This window comes from Opisthorchis viverrini (assembly GCF_000715545.1).
Source record: "Opisthorchis viverrini unplaced genomic scaffold opera_v5_32, whole genome shotgun sequence".
NCBI lineage: Eukaryota > Metazoa > Platyhelminthes > Trematoda > Opisthorchiida > Opisthorchiidae > Opisthorchis > Opisthorchis viverrini.
The window spans coordinates 120,573-143,099 of NW_008751687.1; the positions used below are offsets into that span (position 1 = coordinate 120,573).

Sequence of the window (22,527 nt, forward strand, 5' to 3'; positions counted from 1 at the left end):
AAGTTACTGCATTTGTACTGGTGTAGTGGACTATTGGACCTATACATTCGTGAGTCCCCATTTGACTACTCATTCCTTTCCTATTGTGATTTTGTGATTTTGTATCGGTTACTTTTGCTTGTTAATTTATCCGAACACGCTGATAAGGTCCTAGTCCGCTACAACTGTCAGATAGGCAGTAGACGGCGTACTAGACAGTCTATCAGACCACTTCCCGGCCGGTGGACACTGGCCCTCGTCCACTAAACACCATGCTTGGGCATCACGTCTACCGATCAGCTCAGTGAATCAGAATCAGGACATGAACTGATTGTTATGGCCTGATTGTTATGAACTGATTGTTATGACGCAGCACTGGAGATGGATGGACGGTGCGACTCACCACTGCGTCCCCGTCCATTAATAGTGTGTCTCACGGTCGTCGCAGCCGTGTTGAGTAAGCCGGGCTGGCTGGTAGGATAGAACAGGCACCTAACCAGTGTGGTTACCAACAAGGATCCTTCAAAGTCTTGGCAGATGGTGAGACAAGAAGCCTTTTTGATTTTCGTTCTTGGTTGCAGTTTCAAGTCCTGTTGGCTGCTGTCGTATCCCTGATCTTATCAGGCCAGATCATAATGACTCTAATCAGCTGTTTGCAGCACGAAATCCACGAGACAGCTCAACGAGCCACTAATAACTGATATTCTGCCTAAATGTGACAATAGGATTTTTCGTGCGCTTAAAGATGGGAAACATCAGGAGAGAAAGTTGGCGCACCACTTGAGGTGAAGCGAAAGATAGCCGATTGTTAGGTGAGTTTGGGAGACTGGACGTGAGCTCCATGAACGGCAATGGGTTCAAAATCATGCTTTGAATGACACAAAAGTAGGTGAGGTTTTCAGCTGGATCGAATTAGATTCAATCCCTGGTCTGTTTATATTACTCCTACGACTCGCTAGTGATACTGATGGAAGAGTGAATTTGACAACAATGGTCAGATAGGTCTATGTATGCTTGCTCAGACTTGGGGATTTCTATCCTACATGTTAGAACTTGGATTCTGTGGATACCAACTAACTGTGATAGGATAGGTTGATCAATTGGGTCGGTGAAACAAGCTTTGAACCGTCGACAGCCCACAACAGGTTTGGCCCTTCTTGGGGCTCATCAGGTATGTGCAGTCCATAAGTTTTCGTCAACCTTGTCTTATACTTGAACCCAGATTGCACTCATTTGCGAATAATTTCGGTTTCCATGGGAGACTCAAGCGAGACATTCAGTCGAGTCTCCGAGTTGAGCTAAGAAATGCGACAAGCCTATCAGGGAGTTCATCAGGGAGATCCGACTGAGCAGCCTAGAAAGCAGAATTGGAGGTTTCAGTACTTTGGACAGGTGGTGGGTGTTTGCAGATCACCACCAAGAACTGTTTACACCACATGTTTGAACACATAACGTGTTTATACTAACATTTTAAAATACGAAGTTATATGAAGCACTACTTCATGTTCCTCTGCTGTGAACAAAAGAGACAAGATTAGTCGAAGTTGTCCTTTTGAAAATGCTGTCCGCACGACGAGCTTTACTTACTGTCACAGATACTGGGATGTTGGAGTATCCCAATAGTTCATGTTTTACTTTCAAGCTGGCGGCCTGAAATGAAGGTCTCCGTACAATTTTCCACATGTTACATGGACACGATCATTTTTTAGGTGGGCCAGGTGATGGAACTTCGTGAAAACGTCAATTCATCCTTCTACTTTTTCGTCATATCGATACTGGAGGACCTCATTCGTCTTGATGTGATGGCGATTTTCTCAAACCAGGTCACGAATTTTCATTTCACGGGGGAATTCATCTGAGCGAAATCATCATTCAAAATTGTTACGGAGAACTTTATCATCATATCCGTCACCTGGTACTCCCACGTGAACTTCGACCAGGGAATCCCATACCTATCAACTGCGGGCATACTGTCTCGGCTCATATACTGCGCTCTGACGTGTGTGCTGGATAAGAGCGGAAAGTTGAATTCCGGCTGTTGGAGAGACAACGACATAGCAAAGGTAAATGAGGTGCATCTGACGATGCGATGAACGATCGGGAGTTTGAGGAAGGACGAACTTTGTAAAATAATTGCATTGCACCGCAACACCCATGACTTCTAGTTCATCGCCTGTAGCTTTCTGATTACGCCGCTGCTTTCGATTCACGCTCATTTCTGCTGCCCTTAAGGAGAAAATTTACAAATACTGGTGACTGTTGTTAGACTCTTATCAGACCGAGAACTCTTACCACCTCTAGGATTTAACTCCGTACAGTACAGCTGTCGAAAGATGAACGCCCGAAATCTGGTTCATCAACTTCTAATTCAAGATAGACCGTAGCTAACTTGGGACACAGGGTATTCACAGAACTTTTGCGAATTCCACTCAACACCGCATTTGTCGGATCGCTGATGGAAAACTTGTTCGTGAGCGGCACCACCAACAAACTCCGGTTGGAAAGGATGCTAAATCACTGTGACGTTCTGTACCTTTATTTTACTTCCATTATAACACTACGTATTTCATCAATTGCATAATCGTTTTTTGTTTGAATACGAAAAACTGCAAAAACACGCACTTGTACAATTTCACATAATACAAGCGCGGTCACGTGCTTTGACTCTCTCTTCTGATTTCGCTCGCGCTTGCAGCGGCCATTCGCGAGTCTCATGTACTAACTCTGGTACCAAAACATTTCAGACATCTTCGGAATCTATTATATGTGGGAACTGTTCAGAGGAAGACCTCTGGACCAACATAGTTGTCTTATTGTTTATTCGCTGACCTGGGCCAACGACGAACTATTTTAAAGGGAACAACCGTTAGTGAGTCTGTTCCATCTGATCTCTTTATTTTTGTATACCCAACCTAGCGTAATCATTTTTGTTCCTTTACCACACACTCCTGGTAAACTAACTTATTGGGTAGCCAGACCACTACATCACAAACACTTCAGTCTTCGCCCTGACATGTAAAAATCGGTCAGGAAAATTCTCTTTGATTTGGATTGTTCGAGACTGTTTACGGACATCAACATTCCTTATGCTGTCTTCGAAGCTCCTAAAGACGGTGGATAACACACAGCACACAACAACCCGTACATTACACCAACCCGACCCCCTACAAGAGCGACCTCATTGAGTCTCTAGTTTCACTGTATACCTTGATTCTGAGGTTCCTCTTAGCATGTATCCTCATTGCTAATAACTTCACCTTATCTCTCTCACGCTTTTAGTGACCCTGTCTATAAGCCTAACAGTCCAGGGCCACGAGGTCTCAGCGGTGGTTTTAGTTTCTAGTTCAAACGAAACGGCTGATTTACGCCAAGTCTACTGCTTCACCACATTTGTTGGCCTGGTTCCTCACTTTCCTTAATTTACAGTTTTTCTTGTCATGTGTCAGATAAGGTGCTTGTAGTTTTGCCTTCCCTAGATTGGGTTTTGCTCACGACCCTCAGATCTGAAGGTCTGGTCTTGCTTCAGTTTGATATTCCCCACAAAAGCAGTAGTTACGGTGACCGTCCCTTTTCTACACAATCCCCAATACCAGCAAATCCTGCTAGTCACGCTTTATTCTGTCTGTAACATTATGATCATGCCTGACCGACGAACTATTTTAAAGGGAACAACCGTTAGTGAGTCTGTTCCATCTGATCTCTTTATTTTTGTATACCCAACCTAGCGTAATCATTTTTGTTCCTTTACCACACACTCCTGGTAAACTAACTTATTGGGTAGCCAGACCACTACATCACAAACACTTCAGTCTTCGCCCTGACATGTAAAAATCGGTCAGGAAAATTCTCTTTGATTTGGATTGTTCGAGACTGTTTACGGACATCAACATTCCTTATGCTGTCTTCGAAGCTCCTAAAGACGGTGGATAACACACAGCACACAACAACCCGTACATTACACCAACCCGACCCCCCACAAGAGCGACCTCATTGAGTCTCTAGTTTCACTGTATACCTTGATTCTGAGGTTCCTCTTAGCATGTATCCTCATTGCTAATAACTCCACTTTATCTCTCTCACGCTTTTAGTGACCCTGTCTATAAGCCTAACAGTCCAGGGCCACGAGGTCTCAGCGGTGGTTTTAGTTTCTAGTTCAAACGAAACGGCTGATTTACGCCAAGTCTACTGCTTCACCACATTTGTTGGCCTGGTTCCTCACTTTCCTTAATTTACAGTTTTTCTTGTCATGTGTCAGATAAGGTGCTTGTAGTTTTGCCTTCCCTAGATTGGGTTTTGCTCACGACCCTCAGATCTGAAGGTCTGGTCTTGCTTCAGTTTGATATTCCCCACAAAAGCAGTAGTTACGGTGACCGTCCCTTTTCTACACAATCCCCAATACCAGCAAATCCTGCTAGTCACGCTTTATTCTGTCTGTAACATTATGATCATGCCTGACTGCATGTCACCCACCAGTTTGGAATAAGTGTTATTATTATTACCCAAGAAAGCAACTGAGCATAGGTAGAGTGAAAGAACCGGGACGTTCGCTGAGTCAACCTGGAGAGCTTGGTGGGCAGTTTATCGTCCATTCCCTGGACACTCGAAATTTCCCACGTTTCTCCTGTCCCTATTTTCAACTCGCGCCCCAACTTCGTGTTCAGTGTGTGCGTACGAAATGTTTTTGCCCTTGCCCTTCACTCATTTGACCTTGAAGTCATTCAGCCATTTTGTGGTCCACCTTACGCACGTGTGACTGTCTCGCGTGGAAACCCTGTTCCTTTAGCTTGTAGCTTCATAGTCCGAGTGGACCGTTTGTTGTGAACGAGTATTCACTGTCGAGGTCTGTATTCTCTGTGAAACTATACCTCACAATAACAGTGCCACATGGAAACCAGCTCCGACTTTGTTTTGCCTTCTGGTTCTGGCATTACGCGTCCCTCGGAGATACAGTTTTGCTGTGACATAAGCGAAAGAGCAGTCATTGACGTAGATCAGAAACAGAAGTGATCCCAACACAGAGCCTTTCAAGGATTCACGGATTGATACGCAAGTTTCGGGCTTTCGTCCAAGTTTTTCGAGCCGGTTTTTTTCTTGTCGCTCGGTGGCTGTCATTTACCTGAAAGACAAGTGGAAAAGGGTGTGGCACTGCCCTCTAAGTTCCCAGCGCGATACAGTTTGCTTCCAGCACGAAGGCTCGCATGAATAAGTGTCTAGTGGTGCTTTGAGCGGGGTTCTTAACGGAACGTGGACAACCGTCGAAGAAGGTGATTCCACGCAAGTACCACTAGAAGTGAGAAAATATTTGCTTAATGAAAGTGTGTGCTCTGAGCTTGAATATCTTCTTACCATGTTTCCGCCGTATGTTTGCTGGGTCAACGGTGAAAAATCTGTTGGTCAAGACTTGTTCAAACGGTGCATAAGCAAGAATTATGTTCCTTCCGAGGCGACGATACTCCAGGGGAAAAAGGTCAAGCACGGCGAAACGATTTAGAGGCCAGCACCCGTTGTCGTAGCAGCTCACTGGACACACTCAATGACAGTTACATCTTTCTTGTCATGAGTAGATAATTTGGTTGGTATATTCAAGAAGCGGTATGACGTAGACCTCATAGAGTATTTGGAAGTCCATCCGAGTAAAGCGGCAGAAGGTGCACCGAATCATCCGTAAAACGGTGAATGCTTTTGGAACGATTTCTCACGGCGCGCTGAGAAGGACATGTTTGAAAAGAGCCAGATATGTAAATCATTTCGGCATCTGTCCTCGCGATGTCTCCTGGTCCATTGTCCGCATGCACGACAAAGGCCTTCGCTCAGTCTCACGCGGAAGACATGTGGACGTACTTCTAGCCACTCAAGGGAACGTCTGTCCAACTACCACTGCTTTGCAGAGTCTACATCCATTTGGAGGGTACCGGCACTGGAACTCTAGGATCTTAGGTCGTCTGCAAAAAGTAGACGTGCACTTGGAAGATCATCGAGAAGGTAGTTGACGTACATCCGAAACAGCAGTAGTCCCAGAACGAATCCTTGAGGAAATCCACTGGAGGCCACGCTGAAGAAGTGTAAGTCGAGCCTACCTTCAGTTGGAATACTCTCTCTGATAGGAACGTCTTGATCCAGTGCTGGGTATTTCCTCGAATCCCGTAAGACTTCAGTTTATGGAACAGGGAGAAGTGTGGGACTCTATTCATTACTTTTGAGAAACCGAAAGAATGGCACCCGATATGAACCCTTCTTCATCGGCTTGGGTTAAGCTGTCCATAAATACGAACATATTCGTCACGCAAGAACGGTTTGGGAGGAATCCGTGCTTAACTGGGGATATCAAGTTGTTGGTGACGAGGTGATCCAGGATGGCCCGCTCCAGAATGCGTTTCCTCACCTTGCCTGGGACGCTATTGGGGCATACAGGTCTGCAGCTGCCAGGTTACAGTCGGTCACCAGTTTATAGATTGGCTTTTATAGATTAGCTTTCATTCAAGAACAAGAAACTCTATCCCCTTTGGGCGACTGATGAAACACTGATAAAAATTCTTCGTTAGGATCAGCGCTATTGTCATCGGGATCCTTGGAGAGACCTCATCAGGCCACGCGACGGGGTTGTCTTGTGTGATAGTCCACGTACTTCCTCCGTGGAGTTCAAGTTGGTTAGAAGCCTTGAGTATTCAAGTCCTGACAGGACTGGATGTGATGAGGACGCTGGGGCATAACACATACCCGCATAGCGTTCCATGTGAGCTTCAGATACAACATTAAGGGAGGTGCTTGCTGGTTCTCCGTTTCTGTCCCTCAATGATAGAGCGGTATTTCTATTTATTCGGTGGGTCTCATGCATTTGAGCAGAATATTTTTACTTTTTTCCAACTATGTCTATCATCGTGGATTGTCTTCGTATGTTTTTTTGCTGAATTTCCGATTTAACCAGGACCCGGAGTTGACGAAACAACAGCTCGTCTCCCATCCCCCCACAGTTATCTTTTGAAGAATAGTCTGCACCTCGTTTCCGGAAGACACCGACTCCCTTCATATAGCTTTTGGTGCGTTTGAGTGCGCACCGGTCTTTTTGGGACGAACACCAGGCCTGGACGATGGTGCTGTACAACTTTTCCGCTGCAGCTGTTCCCAGTTTAAATTAGTCGAGAAAGCTACACAGTTCCGAGAAGTTTACACGGCAAGAGTTTGGAATCTAGTTTTTGGGTTCTGAGTTTCTGTCACGGTAACATACGCAACCAAACATCAGCACACAGTAGTCGCTGTGCCCCCTTGATCAACCAAATATTCTTCGCCAATCAAATCCAGCAGGGATGGCAGTCAGTCTGCGCTGTTAGTGGTTGGGGAGGACATGTTGAGTCCAAGCGTCATGTTCAGTAACTTTGGCAGGCGTGGATACAACATATCCACCAGATCCGATGCGCTAACTCTCCTTCCAAGAGGCCCTGAGGGCGTAGAAGTCACCCATCATCAAGTGATCTGTAGAGTGGTGCCCGGAGACGCTTAGTTCAGGGGTTTGTACAAGGAACTGGTCATCTTCCTGTGCATTTGGAGGGCCATGTGAGACGACGTCGAGAAGTGAATCGGTCTCAAGTAGCGGGATTTGAATGCACAGTGTATCTTAAAAAGTTGCAGGAGCGATTCCGAAGAGTCACGCATACACATGCCCCCACGTTTCAAGTCAGCTCGGAAAATGGAGCAACTCTTTATCAAGAACTCCGCACCAGAGAGGTTTGGTGTGAGGTGGGTTTCTGTAAGCACGGTTATGGACGCATGTTCAAGACAAACTAACTTTTCAGTATCATGAAGTTTGTTGGTAAAATCGAGGCAGTTTATGGGCAACCACTCCAACAATATCTCTGCTGCGCCTGAAGGTGGGAAACCAAGCGATCTGTAATCGGAGAGGTCACAGGTATGTCGGATACGGTTTATTTGACCCAGTCACCTTCCTTACGTGTTTGTGCGGACGGCCAAGTCGTCCGATGTTAACACGGATAACTCGGTGTACGTAGGACTTTCCGACACACTGTTGTCAGGTTTGTGGCTTTGGATATCGGGCTCTTAAGTGACAACCGTGCCCAAAATTGGAGAGGCCGCTTTTGACGGAGTGAAGCTCGAGGGTAGTAGTTTCGCTTTTTCGGTTGTTATGGAGCTTTCGCATGGAGGGTAGAGTTTCGCTTTTTCGGTTGTTATGGAGCTTTCGCACCAGTCGCCGAAATCGGGATTGAAGCCTATGGTTGATCTGTCGGTTGACTTAGCTGCTTTTCTCCAAGTAGCTGTCCCAATCCAGCTTAGAACTTATGAATTGTTTGTGGAGAAGTCCACTGCGTAACGTGATGACGCGTCAATACGATTCCACACATATTAGGCGCTGTCATATTTGGAGGTCTTTCTCCACTCCCGAGAATCGCTGTCGTTGGTAGTCGGGGAATCTTTGCTGATTGAATAGAAGCCTCGATCTATCCTCGCGGCCAGCTGCGTCGGTGCGTGTTTTGCAATTCGATAAACACGATCAGTTTAGCAATAAGATTTAAGTCGGGTGAAACCTGGCCATGCGGAAGATTGTTTCTCGCCTCCTCCCTAGGACTGATGTGCGCCAGCTTTCACAACGCCGGAGGGCGATCCTCTGATGTGTGCTTTTTCTTTGGGTTGGCCTTTTGGGAGTGCCCACCCGGCCACTACCAACAGTGTCCGGCTTCCAAACTCATTTGAGTTGCACACATTGAATCAAATTAAAATAACCTTGAAGGTGTGCGTTTTCAAATTGTCTGCTTAGTCGCCTCGTTTTTGGGTATGTGGCAAAGGACCAATCAGCAATTTGATTGGTCCAATCAGCATTCTATCATCAGCCCATTTGAGGGGGGGTAGCATCAAGTCATTGCTGACCTCAGTAGCTGTTTCAATGCTGTTGTGGAAAGAAAAGCAAAACTGTTCGAAATCAAGCGAACTGAACCTGAACTCATTTAAAAATCCGCCACCCGAGTGTCCATTATTTTAACATTACCAGCAAAAATCTGTCACCAAAGGAATTATCTTAATTACGGGGTGCACAGTTAACCTGTATTCATATTTATGGATGCGATGCCCTTTTTTTCAAAATTCAGCTCAGTGAATAATTTTAAAATCATTTGATTTTTTCCCACAGTTACTCCGATGTTTATGGGTTACAGTCCCAAATTTAAGAATAGTAACGTGTAATCTGTTGCGCGTTGATAATTTCTGCAAAGTACGGCTTCGACCCTCACACTCGGAAACCATGCAGCCTGCATCCGCCAAGTTGTCGAGTTACGCAGTGACTTGCAGACCAATCACATCAGTGGTTTTGATTGGTTCACAGCTATTGGAACCTTAGGAGTAGCGGGATGCGTATCCCGATGCAAATGTCGTTATTATGTTTTGTTGACCTCTCCTCCTTATCAAGCCTTACGATGCGATTCTCTCTCTTCCTTTTAAATTTATACAGTGGGTTAGGATACTGTGTATGAACCCCTATGATAGCGAAGTGCATTACATCTGCAGATGTAATGTGAAAGCCATGGCTTTCACATGCGTTCACCATATGCTGTTGTGTAAGACAAAGCTCCCGCAGTGACTTGCAGACCAATCACATCAGTGGTTTTGATTGGTTCACAGCTATTGGAACCTTAGGAGTAGCGGGATGCGTATCCCGATGCAAATGTCGTTATTATGTTTTGTTGACCTCTCCTCCTTATCAAGCCTTACGATGCGATTCTCTCTCTTCCTTTTAAATTTATACAGTGGGTTAGGATACTGTGTATGAACCCCTATGATAGCGAAGTGCATTACATCTGCAGATGTAATGTGAAAGCCATGGCTTTCACATGCGTTCACCATATGCTGTTGTGTAACACAAAGCTGCCATTTCTCAACGTCCCTCACATACTCCGCCGTTGACATGCTGCTTGAAGTGGCTTTCCTTCAACCTTCAAGACCGAATTCCTCCTTTGCCGTTCGCTCACACAATGAATACGCGGACGATATTGATCTTCTTAGTTTAGGTCCCTCATGGCTCCACACCAATTTACTTAACCCAGATGATTCTGCCATACGATTTTGTATGCTCTTCACAACTGCAAAGTGCTGTTACGAAACGGATCAAACTCAAACCTCATGCTTGTGGATAAGCCAATCGACGCGGCAGATGGATTTATTTACCTGCGCTGTCGTTCAAGTACCGGTCAACTGGCTGCGAAAGAGATAACTTCATTTTTTTCAATTAACTGAAAAAAGTTTGGAACCGATTGAGAAGTCATAGTTTCAGAAGAGCTTGGTAAACAATCGGTAGTTTTTATTTGGGCAGCGTTTCGCTTTTGACACAAAAGCTTCATCAGGACAAGGCAACAGGTCACCAAATTAACCAGAGAGACGGGGAACCAATCAGTAAGTCCTCTTCAAATTAGATCAGTGTTGAGTGTCAATTAACGGCTCTTGTTGGCTAGTGTGGGTGCCAAAATCTTCAATTGATGGGTAGGAGGGGTTCTAAATTAGTTCCGATCGCTTTTCGTTCCTTAATCTTCCACTTCAGGGTGCTTCACTTGATGATTCACCTCGGGTGCCACTGATAGATTTTTCCTGGTCTTTGTGGGCTTGTGAGCGCTCCGATGATTTAGTTTGAGGGGGGTTGAGATCAAGTGGAGTTCAGATGATGACCACTCTTCCTTCTGATGACCGCACGCCAACACGTGTTAGCTCGAGTGACCCAAGAGCGTTCTCCACACAGTAGCCAGTTCCGCGCCTTCCCTTCTGTTAACACTGGGGTGCTTGGCGATTTCTACCGCCTCTGCGATCAGTCTGTGTGACGTGGACCGTAGTCCTCGCCTCAAAACCTCAACATTCTCTAAGTCTATTTTGTGTCCCGTATCCAGTACGTGTTCCGCAGTCGCCGAGTCTTTCAGTAACGCTTGATATTCATCTGCGTTTCTCGGCGGCCTGCTTATTTTTCCACTATGCTCTCCGATTCTGTGTACTTCCCTGGCCGTCTGTCCTATATAGACCTTGGTGCAGTCGTTACACTTAATTTTGTAGACACAGTCCTTGGTTCTGTGTGGCACCCACACTAGCCAACAAGAGCCGTTAATTGACACTCAACACTGATCTAATTTGAAGAGGACTTACTGATTGGTTCCCCGTCTCTCTGGTCAATTTGGTGACCTGTTGTCTTGTCCTGATGAAGCTTTTGTGTCAAAAGCGAAACGTTGCCCAAATAAAAACTACCGATTGTTTACCAAGCTCTTCTGAAACGAAGGGATTACTTCTTGATTCAAGATGGCTAGGGCAGCTTTTACCAACCACTGACACTCATAGCCCTCGTGACACCAGTTTGTCTCCCGAGGTTAGTGCCATCCACACTGCTTTGTGAGAATGCAGAGGACATACGAAGAATGCTATTATTTGACCATTGGTGCCTCTGAAGCTCTGACCGGGTCTGGTGAGAATATCCTTTCAGCAATGCTGGGGTATGCCGGTTGGTTTTGAGAAAAAGGAAATCGTCCTATAGTTGATGAGCTATTCACGTTTCGTACGTTGCGCTGGTTAGGACTTGTACCTTCCATGTCAAGACCGTCTGTTTTACAGAGCTCTTCTTCCAGCCCTGTGCTAAGTAGAAGTCATCGAGAAGTAGGTAGTCTACAACTCGACAAAGCATTGAAACGCTAGCCAGTAAAGTCAATCGGATTGACGAATGCCGCCTCCTTGGATGCGAACCCCGGGACTCGACTCGCCAATGGTTAGTGGCACTCGCATAATAGGCTAGACCCCTCATTCGAGAAGCACGAAAACTTTTGTCCAGAGCCTCATGGAGTTTATCCTATAACCTTGAAGGAGTGTGCTGTCTTGCTACGTACGACCCCTCTTCCCTCCCTGGCAGTTACCTGCGCCTCAAAACAAGCTGTAATCTGGCCAGTTTGTTTGCGGTGACCGTTATTTTGTTATTCATCATCGACAGCGCAACACCAGGAGTCGGTACTGGGGCCCAGATTAATCAACGTCTATTTAAGCCAATCGCCTCAAAACTTGGGTGAGAACTCTAGACCACTTACAGGTGACCCAAGGACTGCGCTGGATGCTTGCAGAGTTACTTTTATTTGAATGGTACTGATTCTTGTAAGGGAGGCGTCTTGTAGCTTCATCCCTTCTGAGTCCCATGGTGAAAAATCACCACATGGTCGTTCGAAGGTGACTTTATACTTTCACGAATAGTAGTTGACCTAAGTAACCAGCGCAAGTTGAAAACTCTTGTGCAACTTTGACCTATAATGTGACCTAGACCATTAAAAATGCGGGCAGCATTATTCAGCTTTTTAGAGAGGCACAAATTGCCTGAACAGTCACGTTTGGGCAGTCCTCTAGAAAACCGACTGACTGCTGACTAATTGAGGCAGGCCAGTGCCAACAAAGAAACTGACTTGCTGGACCGACATTTTCGGTAGTTCCTTTTCGGGTCTTAATTAAGGTGGTATTTCCTGACGTCAGAACCTTGCCGCAATGGGCACCAATGGGCGGAGCTCTTCAGGAAGGCTTGTTCTGATAGAATATCAGGCGAACATTTTATTTTCTCGTGACACCTGAAGCTGGACCGCAGTCGGGATATCGTCATCGTTACAGTCTACACGATAGGCAAGAGAGTATAGTCCCCTGCATAATAACCAACTGAGTCACGCAGGCCGGTCACCAGGGCCTAGGAAACCTAAAATAAGTCACCCAAATGCAATGTGAAACTGGTGGTTAGGTGGTTCTACTCTACCGTAACCTCAGCAGAAGAAATACCGAGTGCATATAGCTGTCTCGGACTTCCGGGTTTGTGATATTATAAGGACAGCTCTCCAGAGGACTCTGTACACAAAACAGTGTCCTTCAGGGATGCCCACTCTCTCCATTCCTGTTCAATATCGTGATCGATGAGATACTGAGACAAACGCTGAAAGGCCTCCAAAACCCCGGTGTTCAAACAGCCTCTGGCGATAGCCTTGTCGATCTGGACTATGCAGACGACATCGCTCTCGCCTTCGAAGCGGAGAAGCCGTAGGTGTTTTTTGACCAAAGTATTCACTTTACACCCACAAAGTGTAAGGTTATGCTTCTGACAATGCAGTCACCAAACACGCCACTCACAATCCAGGGGAAGGCGCTTGAAGTTGTGAATCGTTTTACGCCTCTTGGAAGTTGTATTTCTTCCGATTGTAGTGTGACAGATGAGGTCGGTACACGAATCTGCTAGGCTCGGTTTGTGTTTACCACCTTGAGACACCTATTGCGGCAAAGCGGTATGGCCTTGAACCTCAAAGGAACGTGTGTATCAGGATGCACCACGGGCTGTTTTGTTGTATGGCTGAGACCAGCCCGTCGTCAATAACAGATATCCAGCTTGTGAAATGTCACTCGTTCAGGCGACAAGACTCCTGGCATGGGTGGTCTGAACTCCACTTTTTTCTAAAAAGGTGGTCAGCTCCTGGTGAACTGTATGACGGCCATAATGCGGAAAATTTCGGACGATAACAAAAGAGCAGTTGAGTGGAGCTCCTCGACCGTCATCTCAGTTTTCAAAAACGGCGCATGAACGTCATGCGAAGACCATCTTGGCATCTTAGAGTGAAGAGAGGTTGCCTGCAGAACGTGGCATGTCGACATTCCTATCCTAAAAAAGGATACATGGGCGCTGTGTGAATACCACCGTGGCATTAGCATGGTAGCTGTGGTGCTTTCTGGTATTATCCTTGGAAGGTTGACAGATGGAGACAGATCCGTTAAAAGCTGGTTTCCATCCCACAAGAGGATGCATCAATCACATTTTCACTCTCCGACAGATTTCGGAACAGCGACACTACTCCCAGCAACCAACATTGGGTGTGTTTCTTGATGTGAAATCTGCCTTTGATTCTGTGGACCGTCAGGCACTATGGCAATGTCTGTGGAGCAAAAGTGTTCCCCACAAATTCTCGACCCTCCTTAGGGCGCTGTACGCCATCTCTCGTGGATGTGTATAAGCCTACGAGTTCGCCACATCAAGTGGTATCAGTTAAGGGTGTCCTCTTTCACATTCACATTTCAACTTCGCCATTGATACGATTATGGGAGAGTCACTACCAGCCTTTAATGCCTGTGGGGTCGAAGTGTTCCCAGGTCATTCTCTCACAGATGTCGAGTACGCAGACGACATAGCTGTTCTTGGATCTGACCCCGGGGTAATGCAAACAATATTAAATAATCTAAATAATTCCGCCTCACGGTTTGGCATTCGTTCCACACCCGCAAATTGTAAAGGGCTGCTGCACGACCGAACGGGTTCGAACCCTAATCTCATGTCGGCGGATGAGGTGATTGAGGTAGTATGCTAATTTGCCCACCTGGGGAGCTGTATCAGTCCCGGCAGTCTAGCCAGAGATGATATCCCTATTCGGCTTAGGAAGGCCAGAGCACCTTTTGTGAACCTGCGTCACTTGTGATATAGACGTGACATCGACTTATCCGTCAAGAGTCGAGTTTGCGATGTTGTTGTACGTCCATTTTATTATACGGATTAGAAACATGGCCACTGTGCAATAAGGACATCAAAATTATTTCAGTGCTGACCATCGATGTCTCCCGAGCACTGCCCAGGTCAGATGTGAACACCGGATCAATAATATGGAAGTACGTCGAATGATTTTCGGAAATCACTTACCCACGATAGATGAAGTGGTCACACTCCGAAGGTTGCGCTGGCCTGACTACGTGCTGCGTATGCCAGTCTACCGACTTCCTCGTAGGGTTCTTTTCGCACAACCACGTGAAGGGTGGAAACTAGACAGAGGGGATCAAACAGTTACTTGGTAGCGAAGTATAAAAGCCATAACCAGCAAACTCTCTGGATGGGGACCCAGAAACAGTATACATCAATGGTTAGAGAAGTTATCAGACATGGCTCGGTCGCTCTCTAAGTGGAGCTCCTGCATCTAAGCTATTTCCTTCAGTGCATAGCTCCCTTTCCAACCCCCCAATTAAACGTCTGCTGACAGTCCTGTATTTATGTACCAGTTCATCAGATCCCGCTTCCAATGTGGAGTTACTTACCCCACCTTCCCAAATCATCGATGAACGAAACCTTGGGAGCTACAACAATCGTACGACAAGTTCGCGGTTCTTACAGCTGACAGTGATGATGGTGATAAAGTTTATCTGGTCCCCGAATATACATCAATCGTATTTGTCACTAGAATACCAAATGGAACAAATGCGAAGTTAATCGCCTATTGGAAAATTAGGTTACTGTTGAGGTGAAGCTCAATTGAGTCCCTTGTTTATAATATATTGACGGTAGTATCGTATCATTTGAGGAAAATTCAGTATGTGGATTATTGACGAATCATACGGTGGCTTATGCGCCACACACTTGATCGATAAATGCTATAATTAAGGGCTTCGTTTGGACCTCGAGCTAATACTATCTACGTTTGCGAAACGATGATTTAATATCTAAGTATTAAGCAGAACTTCCTGAAATCGGGGAATTGGGCATACCTAGTGAACCCTAGGAGTTCTAAACTTTATAAGTCTTGCAGTCAGGGAAAGTGTCTCGACACCTTGAATGTCGCTCCGATCCTTGTGCAATACATCGCTTAATATTTTTGCAAAAAAACTTCAGCTGTCTCATCCTTCGGTGCCTAGCTGCCATGCCACCCTAGAGAAGCACGAGGGCTGGGATGCTGTGAGGTTGCCTAAGCCTAGACAGGGAGAGTCGAGAGGCAGAGGTCGAACCATGGACCTTCTGGTCAGTAAATTCGTGCTCTAACCACTTGAGCCATCTCGCAAGACAGTTGCCTCCGGTTAACACCAAACCTTCAGATGAACGTTCAAGGTCAAGTGCTCTGAAAGGTGTCCAATAATGAGTTTTCTAAGTCGAACCTATCACAGAGTTTTCATCATTATCACCATAATCATCATCGACGACAGCAAAATAAGCGTTGGCATTGCTCCTTCACTACCGTACAACCATAAGGTTCGTCCAGTCATATATATCATTCTGAGGTGCCTACTCCTCCAACCGCTCAGTCAGACAATCTTGAAAGAAAATGACGCCACTGACATCGATTAGCCGCCATTTCTTGCAACGTCTCCAGCCAAGCACAGACGAATGTAAGATCCACTCAAGTGTCCAAAAAGGAGTGGCAGCCAGTTATTGGTCCATACCATCGGGGACTGATAGTGGTGTTATCCATTTGGGTCCGTGATCGACTCGCTGTTGAAGGGCGGCATGTGGCCAGATGATTTTGATTGCTCTGAAATTTAGTTCTGTATAAAAACAGTGCAGTCGGATACAGCTCAAGTAGTGTGTAACCTTTCTTCAATCCAAATTGACTGTGCCTCAGTTACGCAACTTTTCTCCAGTTATGCAATTAAACCTCTAACAGCCGCAACACTATCTGAGTTTTTATCCTGGTGTAGCAAGCATTCAACATGTAAGAACCACCCTTGATGCTGTCATAACCACCGTCTGAAGAGGCGTATTCACGTGCGTTAAACGACACAACAAGCAACTTTTCCCTTGTGAGATTCCACCGCACTTGTCAATCAAACCACTCAGAGGTGACTGTCAGCGGCAGGGACCTTTCCACCGGGTGGCGTAGAAACGTACTGATGCCTGGATCGCCAGAGGTGCGCAACTGGAAGCGGGTGAAGATTAAAGGGGCAGTCACTAAGCGAACAAGAACACCATGCTGTCCTAATTACTTCCGAATGCGAACATTATTAGAAAGCAGATAAACTGGGCGCTTAAAGATCGATTTCGAGATGCATGGAGCTGTCGGCACCGGCTGACCCGCAGATGTTGCGGCCAGGTCTGGTACATGACGAATGGGGCCATTACTCCTAGTGGATGGACTTACAAAAAGAGTATTATTAAGGTTGGGAGAGGGAGACGTTTGTGAAAGAAAAAGAAGACGGGCTTCAGTAGTATTTCGCTTTTGGCTACCCACCCTGCTGTATGTGACAAGTAGGGGGATCGGGCTGATGACGTCGGGCGATGGCTGATGGGGCGTGACACCGTTTTTGATTGTAAGCTTCAAACCTAGACATGATGGTCTTCAGCCAAAGACTTCTGCCTGAAAGCCTGAGAGGGAAGCCACAATGTTTGACAGGAAATGACAGTGCATTATATTAAGAAAATGACTAGTTACAATCCCCAGCTTGAAGGATCAGAAGACGGTGTTGATCAGTTCTCTATCCATCGACCAACCTGATATGGAAAACTGCGAGTTCCGCACTAACAGCATAGTCACGTTGGTCACGAGGTACATGAAGCATCACACCATGGTTAAGCACTATCATATCCTGATGGGTGTTGCTCGAGTTAAACGGTTTGGCAGTGCCTCAAGAGTATGCTCGTTATACTTTCGAAGCCTGTGGAAATTCCGATTTGTTTCTAGGATTCGTTCATTGATCAGGAATTTAGAATCAGTAGGCAGTCGGACGGGTGTGGGTATTGCCTGCTAGTTGGTTCAACTATCCCAGAAGTCTGGGCTGTTGAGGGTTGAAAAAAAACTAAGAATCTCAGGATTACTCTTACCAAATAGGCTGGAACGGTCCTTGATGCTAGAGGCATTTGCTTTGTTTCTCCCCATTCAAAATGCCCAGTCGGCTATTTCAAAATATACTGGGCCCATGCTGTTCATTTTCGTTAACACTCAGAGGTATGGTCTACCGTCTTCCTATATTTCCGAATTTCTGTAGCTGTCTTCTCTATTTTAGATGGATCTTCGTGATCGGGATATCCGTGCGGAATTTGGTGTGCGACCGTGTTTGTATACTGGGTACGCTGCGTATCTCCGCTCCACTTCTTTCGTTTGCAGTCCACACCTTCTTGAATCATGTAGGATAAAATTAGGATTCCTGTCGATGGGATTACCTCTTATTTGAGACCACTCTATTGCGGTACCTGCACGAAGGTTTAATCAGTGTTAATTTGGTTCACCCATGGTATGGTGAGTAGTTTAGGCTTACAGTAGCCTGTGTAATTGGGGAGAAGGGGTGGATTTCAGATGTTTGTGAGCATTGTTATTGGTGGGAAGGTCGAAGTCGGTTTCTTTACACTAAAGGCAGTAACTTGGTTGCATATATATCTTCTGCGAATGACAAAGCTGTCGTTTAGTGTCGCCAAACACTAATTTGCTCCACCTCAGCCATTGTGGCTGGGTTTCTTGGTTACGGCTACAGATATCAGGTTGTTGCCGCAGTGCTTCTCACGCGGCATTCTCATACAGTTTTTGGAAGTGAGAAGACGTCTCTAACTACGCACTCCTGACTCTCCCTTCCATAAGCAATCTCTTCCGGGCAGGTTATCAGTGCTTCTCTGCTAGATGCAATCCTTTGATTTCCATCGCTTTTACTTTTCTTTTTGAAGGCTGGCATGCTACTTAGTCTTATTTGGGCGGTGGATTTTGGTAGTGTACACTTCGGCCTGGTGCTTACTACTTAACACCTGAACTATCTTGATGGTGCGTCTTCTCTCTCCTGATCCACCGCTTATCTATTACGCTTCACGGTCGCCATTGAGGGCAGGAGAGTAATTTTTTGTATTTCCTACCGGTCTTTTTCTATTTCTCTCGCAGTTTTCGAGTTAGTCAATGCCTGTTCATCTTATAGGACTTATAACTCGACACGAGAGTCCTTCTTGTGTCCTTTTTCAGGCCAATGCTTACGGCACTATAGTAACTTCATTACGAACTAAACACAATCAGTTTCTGTAGTGCGTGGGCGTGACTATTAAATCTTGTCAGGCGAAATGATGATGTCCGCTGTCATTTGCATGTCAAAGTGCACTCTCCAAGGGGACGTCTACAGGAGTGAATTTGTCGAATCGCCACTGAAGGCCAAACGGAAACGCCCGTGATGACATGTCTCTGGTCAAGTTGCCATATGCTAGTCCCTCGTTACACAAAGTCGCTTTCGGGATCACAAACCTGATTTCTTTAAATAGCTTTTGTGAAATCAGCCTAGTTTGCGCATGACTATGTGCGATTATCAGTGAATAGGAATCAACAATATAGTCGCTCGGATCTAAGCTACATATCCCAAAACGACCAAAAATCTTCGTAGACTTATTCCCTAACCAAAACGTCATAGCTCTTACTGACCCACACGATCCCACAGAATTGTAGATCACACTCAAGAGGAGTTTCGAAGTGAAGTATCCTGAACGGGAAGACCAAGGTCCAAATTGATAAGTCTCCGCAGCCCATCGATCCTAGGATTTAATCACCCATGCCAAGCTGAAAGAACTTGTAACCGACATTACCACTAATTTAATGCTCTATTCGGTCGGCTCTATATCCATCATAAAAGTCGACAAACATGGCGACCTATTCATAGGGCTGTATGTCGAAAAGCTGAGGCGTTGAGCACCAACAGTTCCATTGACTCTATTGTGCCTGAAGGTCTAGCCAGTGAGTTGGTTATTGCATTTATCTCCAGATTCCTGACTACTCGTATCGAATGGAGTAGCATATAACGAGTGCACAAACTGGTCGGAAGGCCTGGTGCACCACAGCAAAAATGCAATGTTTATACGGATGAGTCTTGCGTACATAGAAGTATTCCTCCAAGCAAATCATCTGTTACGGTTTGTTTCTTTGTCCCTTCCAAACCGCGTGGAATTTGCGGAGTACTTTGGCTCATTCCCATATTCTGCTGTGGTTTTTACGGACGCTGAAACCTGTCCCATATCTCCAAGTGCCTAGTCTCGATTGACAAAACTAGACGTTTCTTCTGGATCAGTAGTGTATTTTTCTTCTCAGCCTTATTTTATTTCTTGCTTTCCTTCTGCAGTTAACCTAAAATTCAAAGTTTTTGGCTCGTGATAATCCGGGGTAAAATTGTTGACAGCTTTCTGCTGCGTCGTTGACGTCCATAATTCCAATCTACACAGTGTAAGAAAACACACTTATAGTGTAACAGCCTGAAGAAGTCCAGTGAACTCAGTGTTTTCCTCCTGAGTTGAGCAGACGGATGATATTTTTTCTGCAATACATTCTCGCAGTGCGAATTATTCCTACGTTTATCGTATAGTAGCAATCTTACTTTACTGTGCCCCAAAACCTTGTGGGAACCGCAACGTTGGGTAATGAGCGACACCCTTTTTTCTCGGGGATAACTCGGTGTTCCAATTTATCAACCAAGCATCGGGAATCACTCTATTTATTCAGAAATTTCGATTTCTATCATGATCTTTATCTTCCTGTGTGGAGCTTGATCTCTGGAACGTGATCTCTGAGTCTAATGAAGACGTGAGTAGGTTGACGCTAGTTGTTGTCCCAGATAGGTGCATTTCCCTAAAGTGCAGCACAATCTGTGAGATATCTCAATGTTTCGACCAGAAACATAACAGATTGACTAATTTCGAATGTGACTGAAGGACAACTGCAAGATAACTTACCTGATGTTGCACAATGTCATCCTAAAAACAGATCCTATCCGCTCTTTTTCTCGTTAGATTTGCCTAAAATCACTCGTACTGCCTGCAGTCCATTATATCTTTGACTTCCGTTCAACGAAAGTCTAAAAGTTGTGCGAATTTTTACAAGTGCCTGTGGACGTACGGCGACATTATTTGCTTCACCAACGGTGTTACACCAAGAACGCGAAGACATACATCGGATGACAAGTCGACCGTGCCTACTAGTGAACAGTTGAATGCCCCGATTATTTTGTTCTAATGTCATGTTATCAGTTTCTATAACCTGGGCAGTTAAGCAAGGCCAATCACACCCACGGTCGAATATGCATAAAGCTTTCTTAACGTGATTTGGTGCAAACACAAACGAGTGCCTTAAGTTCGACCCGAATTTCTCTACCCTTTTATGAACTGATTGTTTTCTCCCTTCGTCCTCGTCGACTATCTTCCAATCCGTATTTTGATAGGTATTCTGCGTATGAGTGCCCTACGTTACATTTGGTTACTTTCACAGACTTGGTGATCCAATACATCCTACACCCTGGACAAGTGGACAGGCTGCTACCCTATCATCCAATTTAAATGCTGTCGACTATCCTCACCCCGTGGCCGAGGCCATCGCGAAAGGTATCGGTGAAGAACAGCGTATGAAATCACTCGCAGCCACAGAGGGTTTGCACGCCCCACTTCGCCTGGCGATGGAAAAACGCATAATGAAACGAATCCAACCAAGGCTACCTGGACTGCATTCACATCATCCTTTGGCAGCTCAGCTAGATGGTACTTTGGACGACATTGATGTTGTGGACTTTCTTAATCGTAAGTGGATTTTGATAGCGAACCTATGGAATAACGGAATTCAGTGTGCTCTATGGTGCTACATAAATTTACTTTTTTTCTTCCCAACGTCTGCACTGATGTCAATCATTAAGTCACCCGGTCCTTCTCCGCTTCCTATCTCTCCTTCTCCCTACTTCCATCTGTCATTCCAACCACTTCCGTTCCTTCGAATTGTTCTGCCTCCTCGCTTGGCATGCACATAGTCTGTTTGTTAGCCAAATGGTCAGTTAAATGTCTGGATGTGTACGGCGAACAACTAGACCGCAATAATCTGTAAGATTTTTGGAAGCTGTTGTGGTGTGAGCATAGGTCTTAATTAGCTCCAGACCGTTTTGAGGTATTGAGCGTGCCTTTAACAACTCAGGCTGTTGTCAGTGGCCCCACAATTGTCAGGCCTTGCTAATTAATGACCATGGTGCTTAATGAGTGACTACGTATTCGTGAGAGCAGGATTCCAGGTCCTGTATTCACCTGAATAGATTGATTGTCAGGATACCGATCCACTAATGATAAGTATAATAATCGTCCAGCTCTAACACCTCTTCGGTACCTAGCGGTTGTGTCAACCGAGAGAACCATGAGGGCTGTGATACTGTCAAGTTGCCTAAGCCTAGATACAAGCAGTCGAGACCCCCTCGACCTAAAGCTGCCACCTTGACGTGGTGGTCGGGTTTCAGTGCTGCAATGATCCCGCGGGCTACACTGGCTGGAACTTCGTTCCACAAGGTGCAACCATGCCAGGAAGGCCAAAGGGGAGCAGCCAGACCAAGAGCAGCGAGACTCCGTACTACGAGTAATCGTGCTACGAGGCGGTCTGGGGGTAAAGTCGTACTGTCCTCTGCGACAGGAGTGTGAAGGCAGTAAGGTGTTTCCCCCAGGCGACCAGCATGTCCATATTTATGGAAGCAGCGATGCTGCCTTCCCCGAGGAAGGACGGGTTAGAAAAGGTCGGCCCCAAAAACCGCACACTCCGATCGCCCAACGGTTGACCGTGACCGCCGGCGCATTATCCGATACGGTCGAAATACTTCTAAAACCAAAGAGCCCGGTGCTGCTCAAAAGGCACCTGCTGTGCGCAGCCGCATCAGGAATGAGACAGTAATGCCTTATTCCCTGCGCCCTCGGGTTAGGCCAACCCCCTGCAGCCGAGCAGGTCAGACTATTGAGTCATCGGCTCCGGGCAGGGTCCCCAAAGAAAACCCTACATTCTCCCACTGCCTCGTGGGTCAGACTTTTGAGTCAGAAGCTAGGGTCAGGGTCCCCGAACAAAACCC

General features: G+C 45.9%; 1 protein-coding gene across 1 annotated transcript in view; it reads left to right on the top strand.

Annotated features, from left to right (window-relative positions):
* Nucleotides 1-22,527, top strand: part of T265_02496 (hypothetical protein) — a gene marked incomplete at both ends in the record, with an annotated part of 27,731 nt that continues 5,204 nt past the window's right edge. The window contains 3 exons of the mRNA XM_009166759.1: nt 1-49; nt 17,713-17,774; nt 20,928-21,232. Of these exons, the coding sequence (XP_009165023.1) occupies nt 17,713-17,774; nt 20,928-21,232 (367 nt within the window). The remainder of the gene's footprint in view (nt 50-17,712; nt 17,775-20,927; nt 21,233-22,527) is intronic.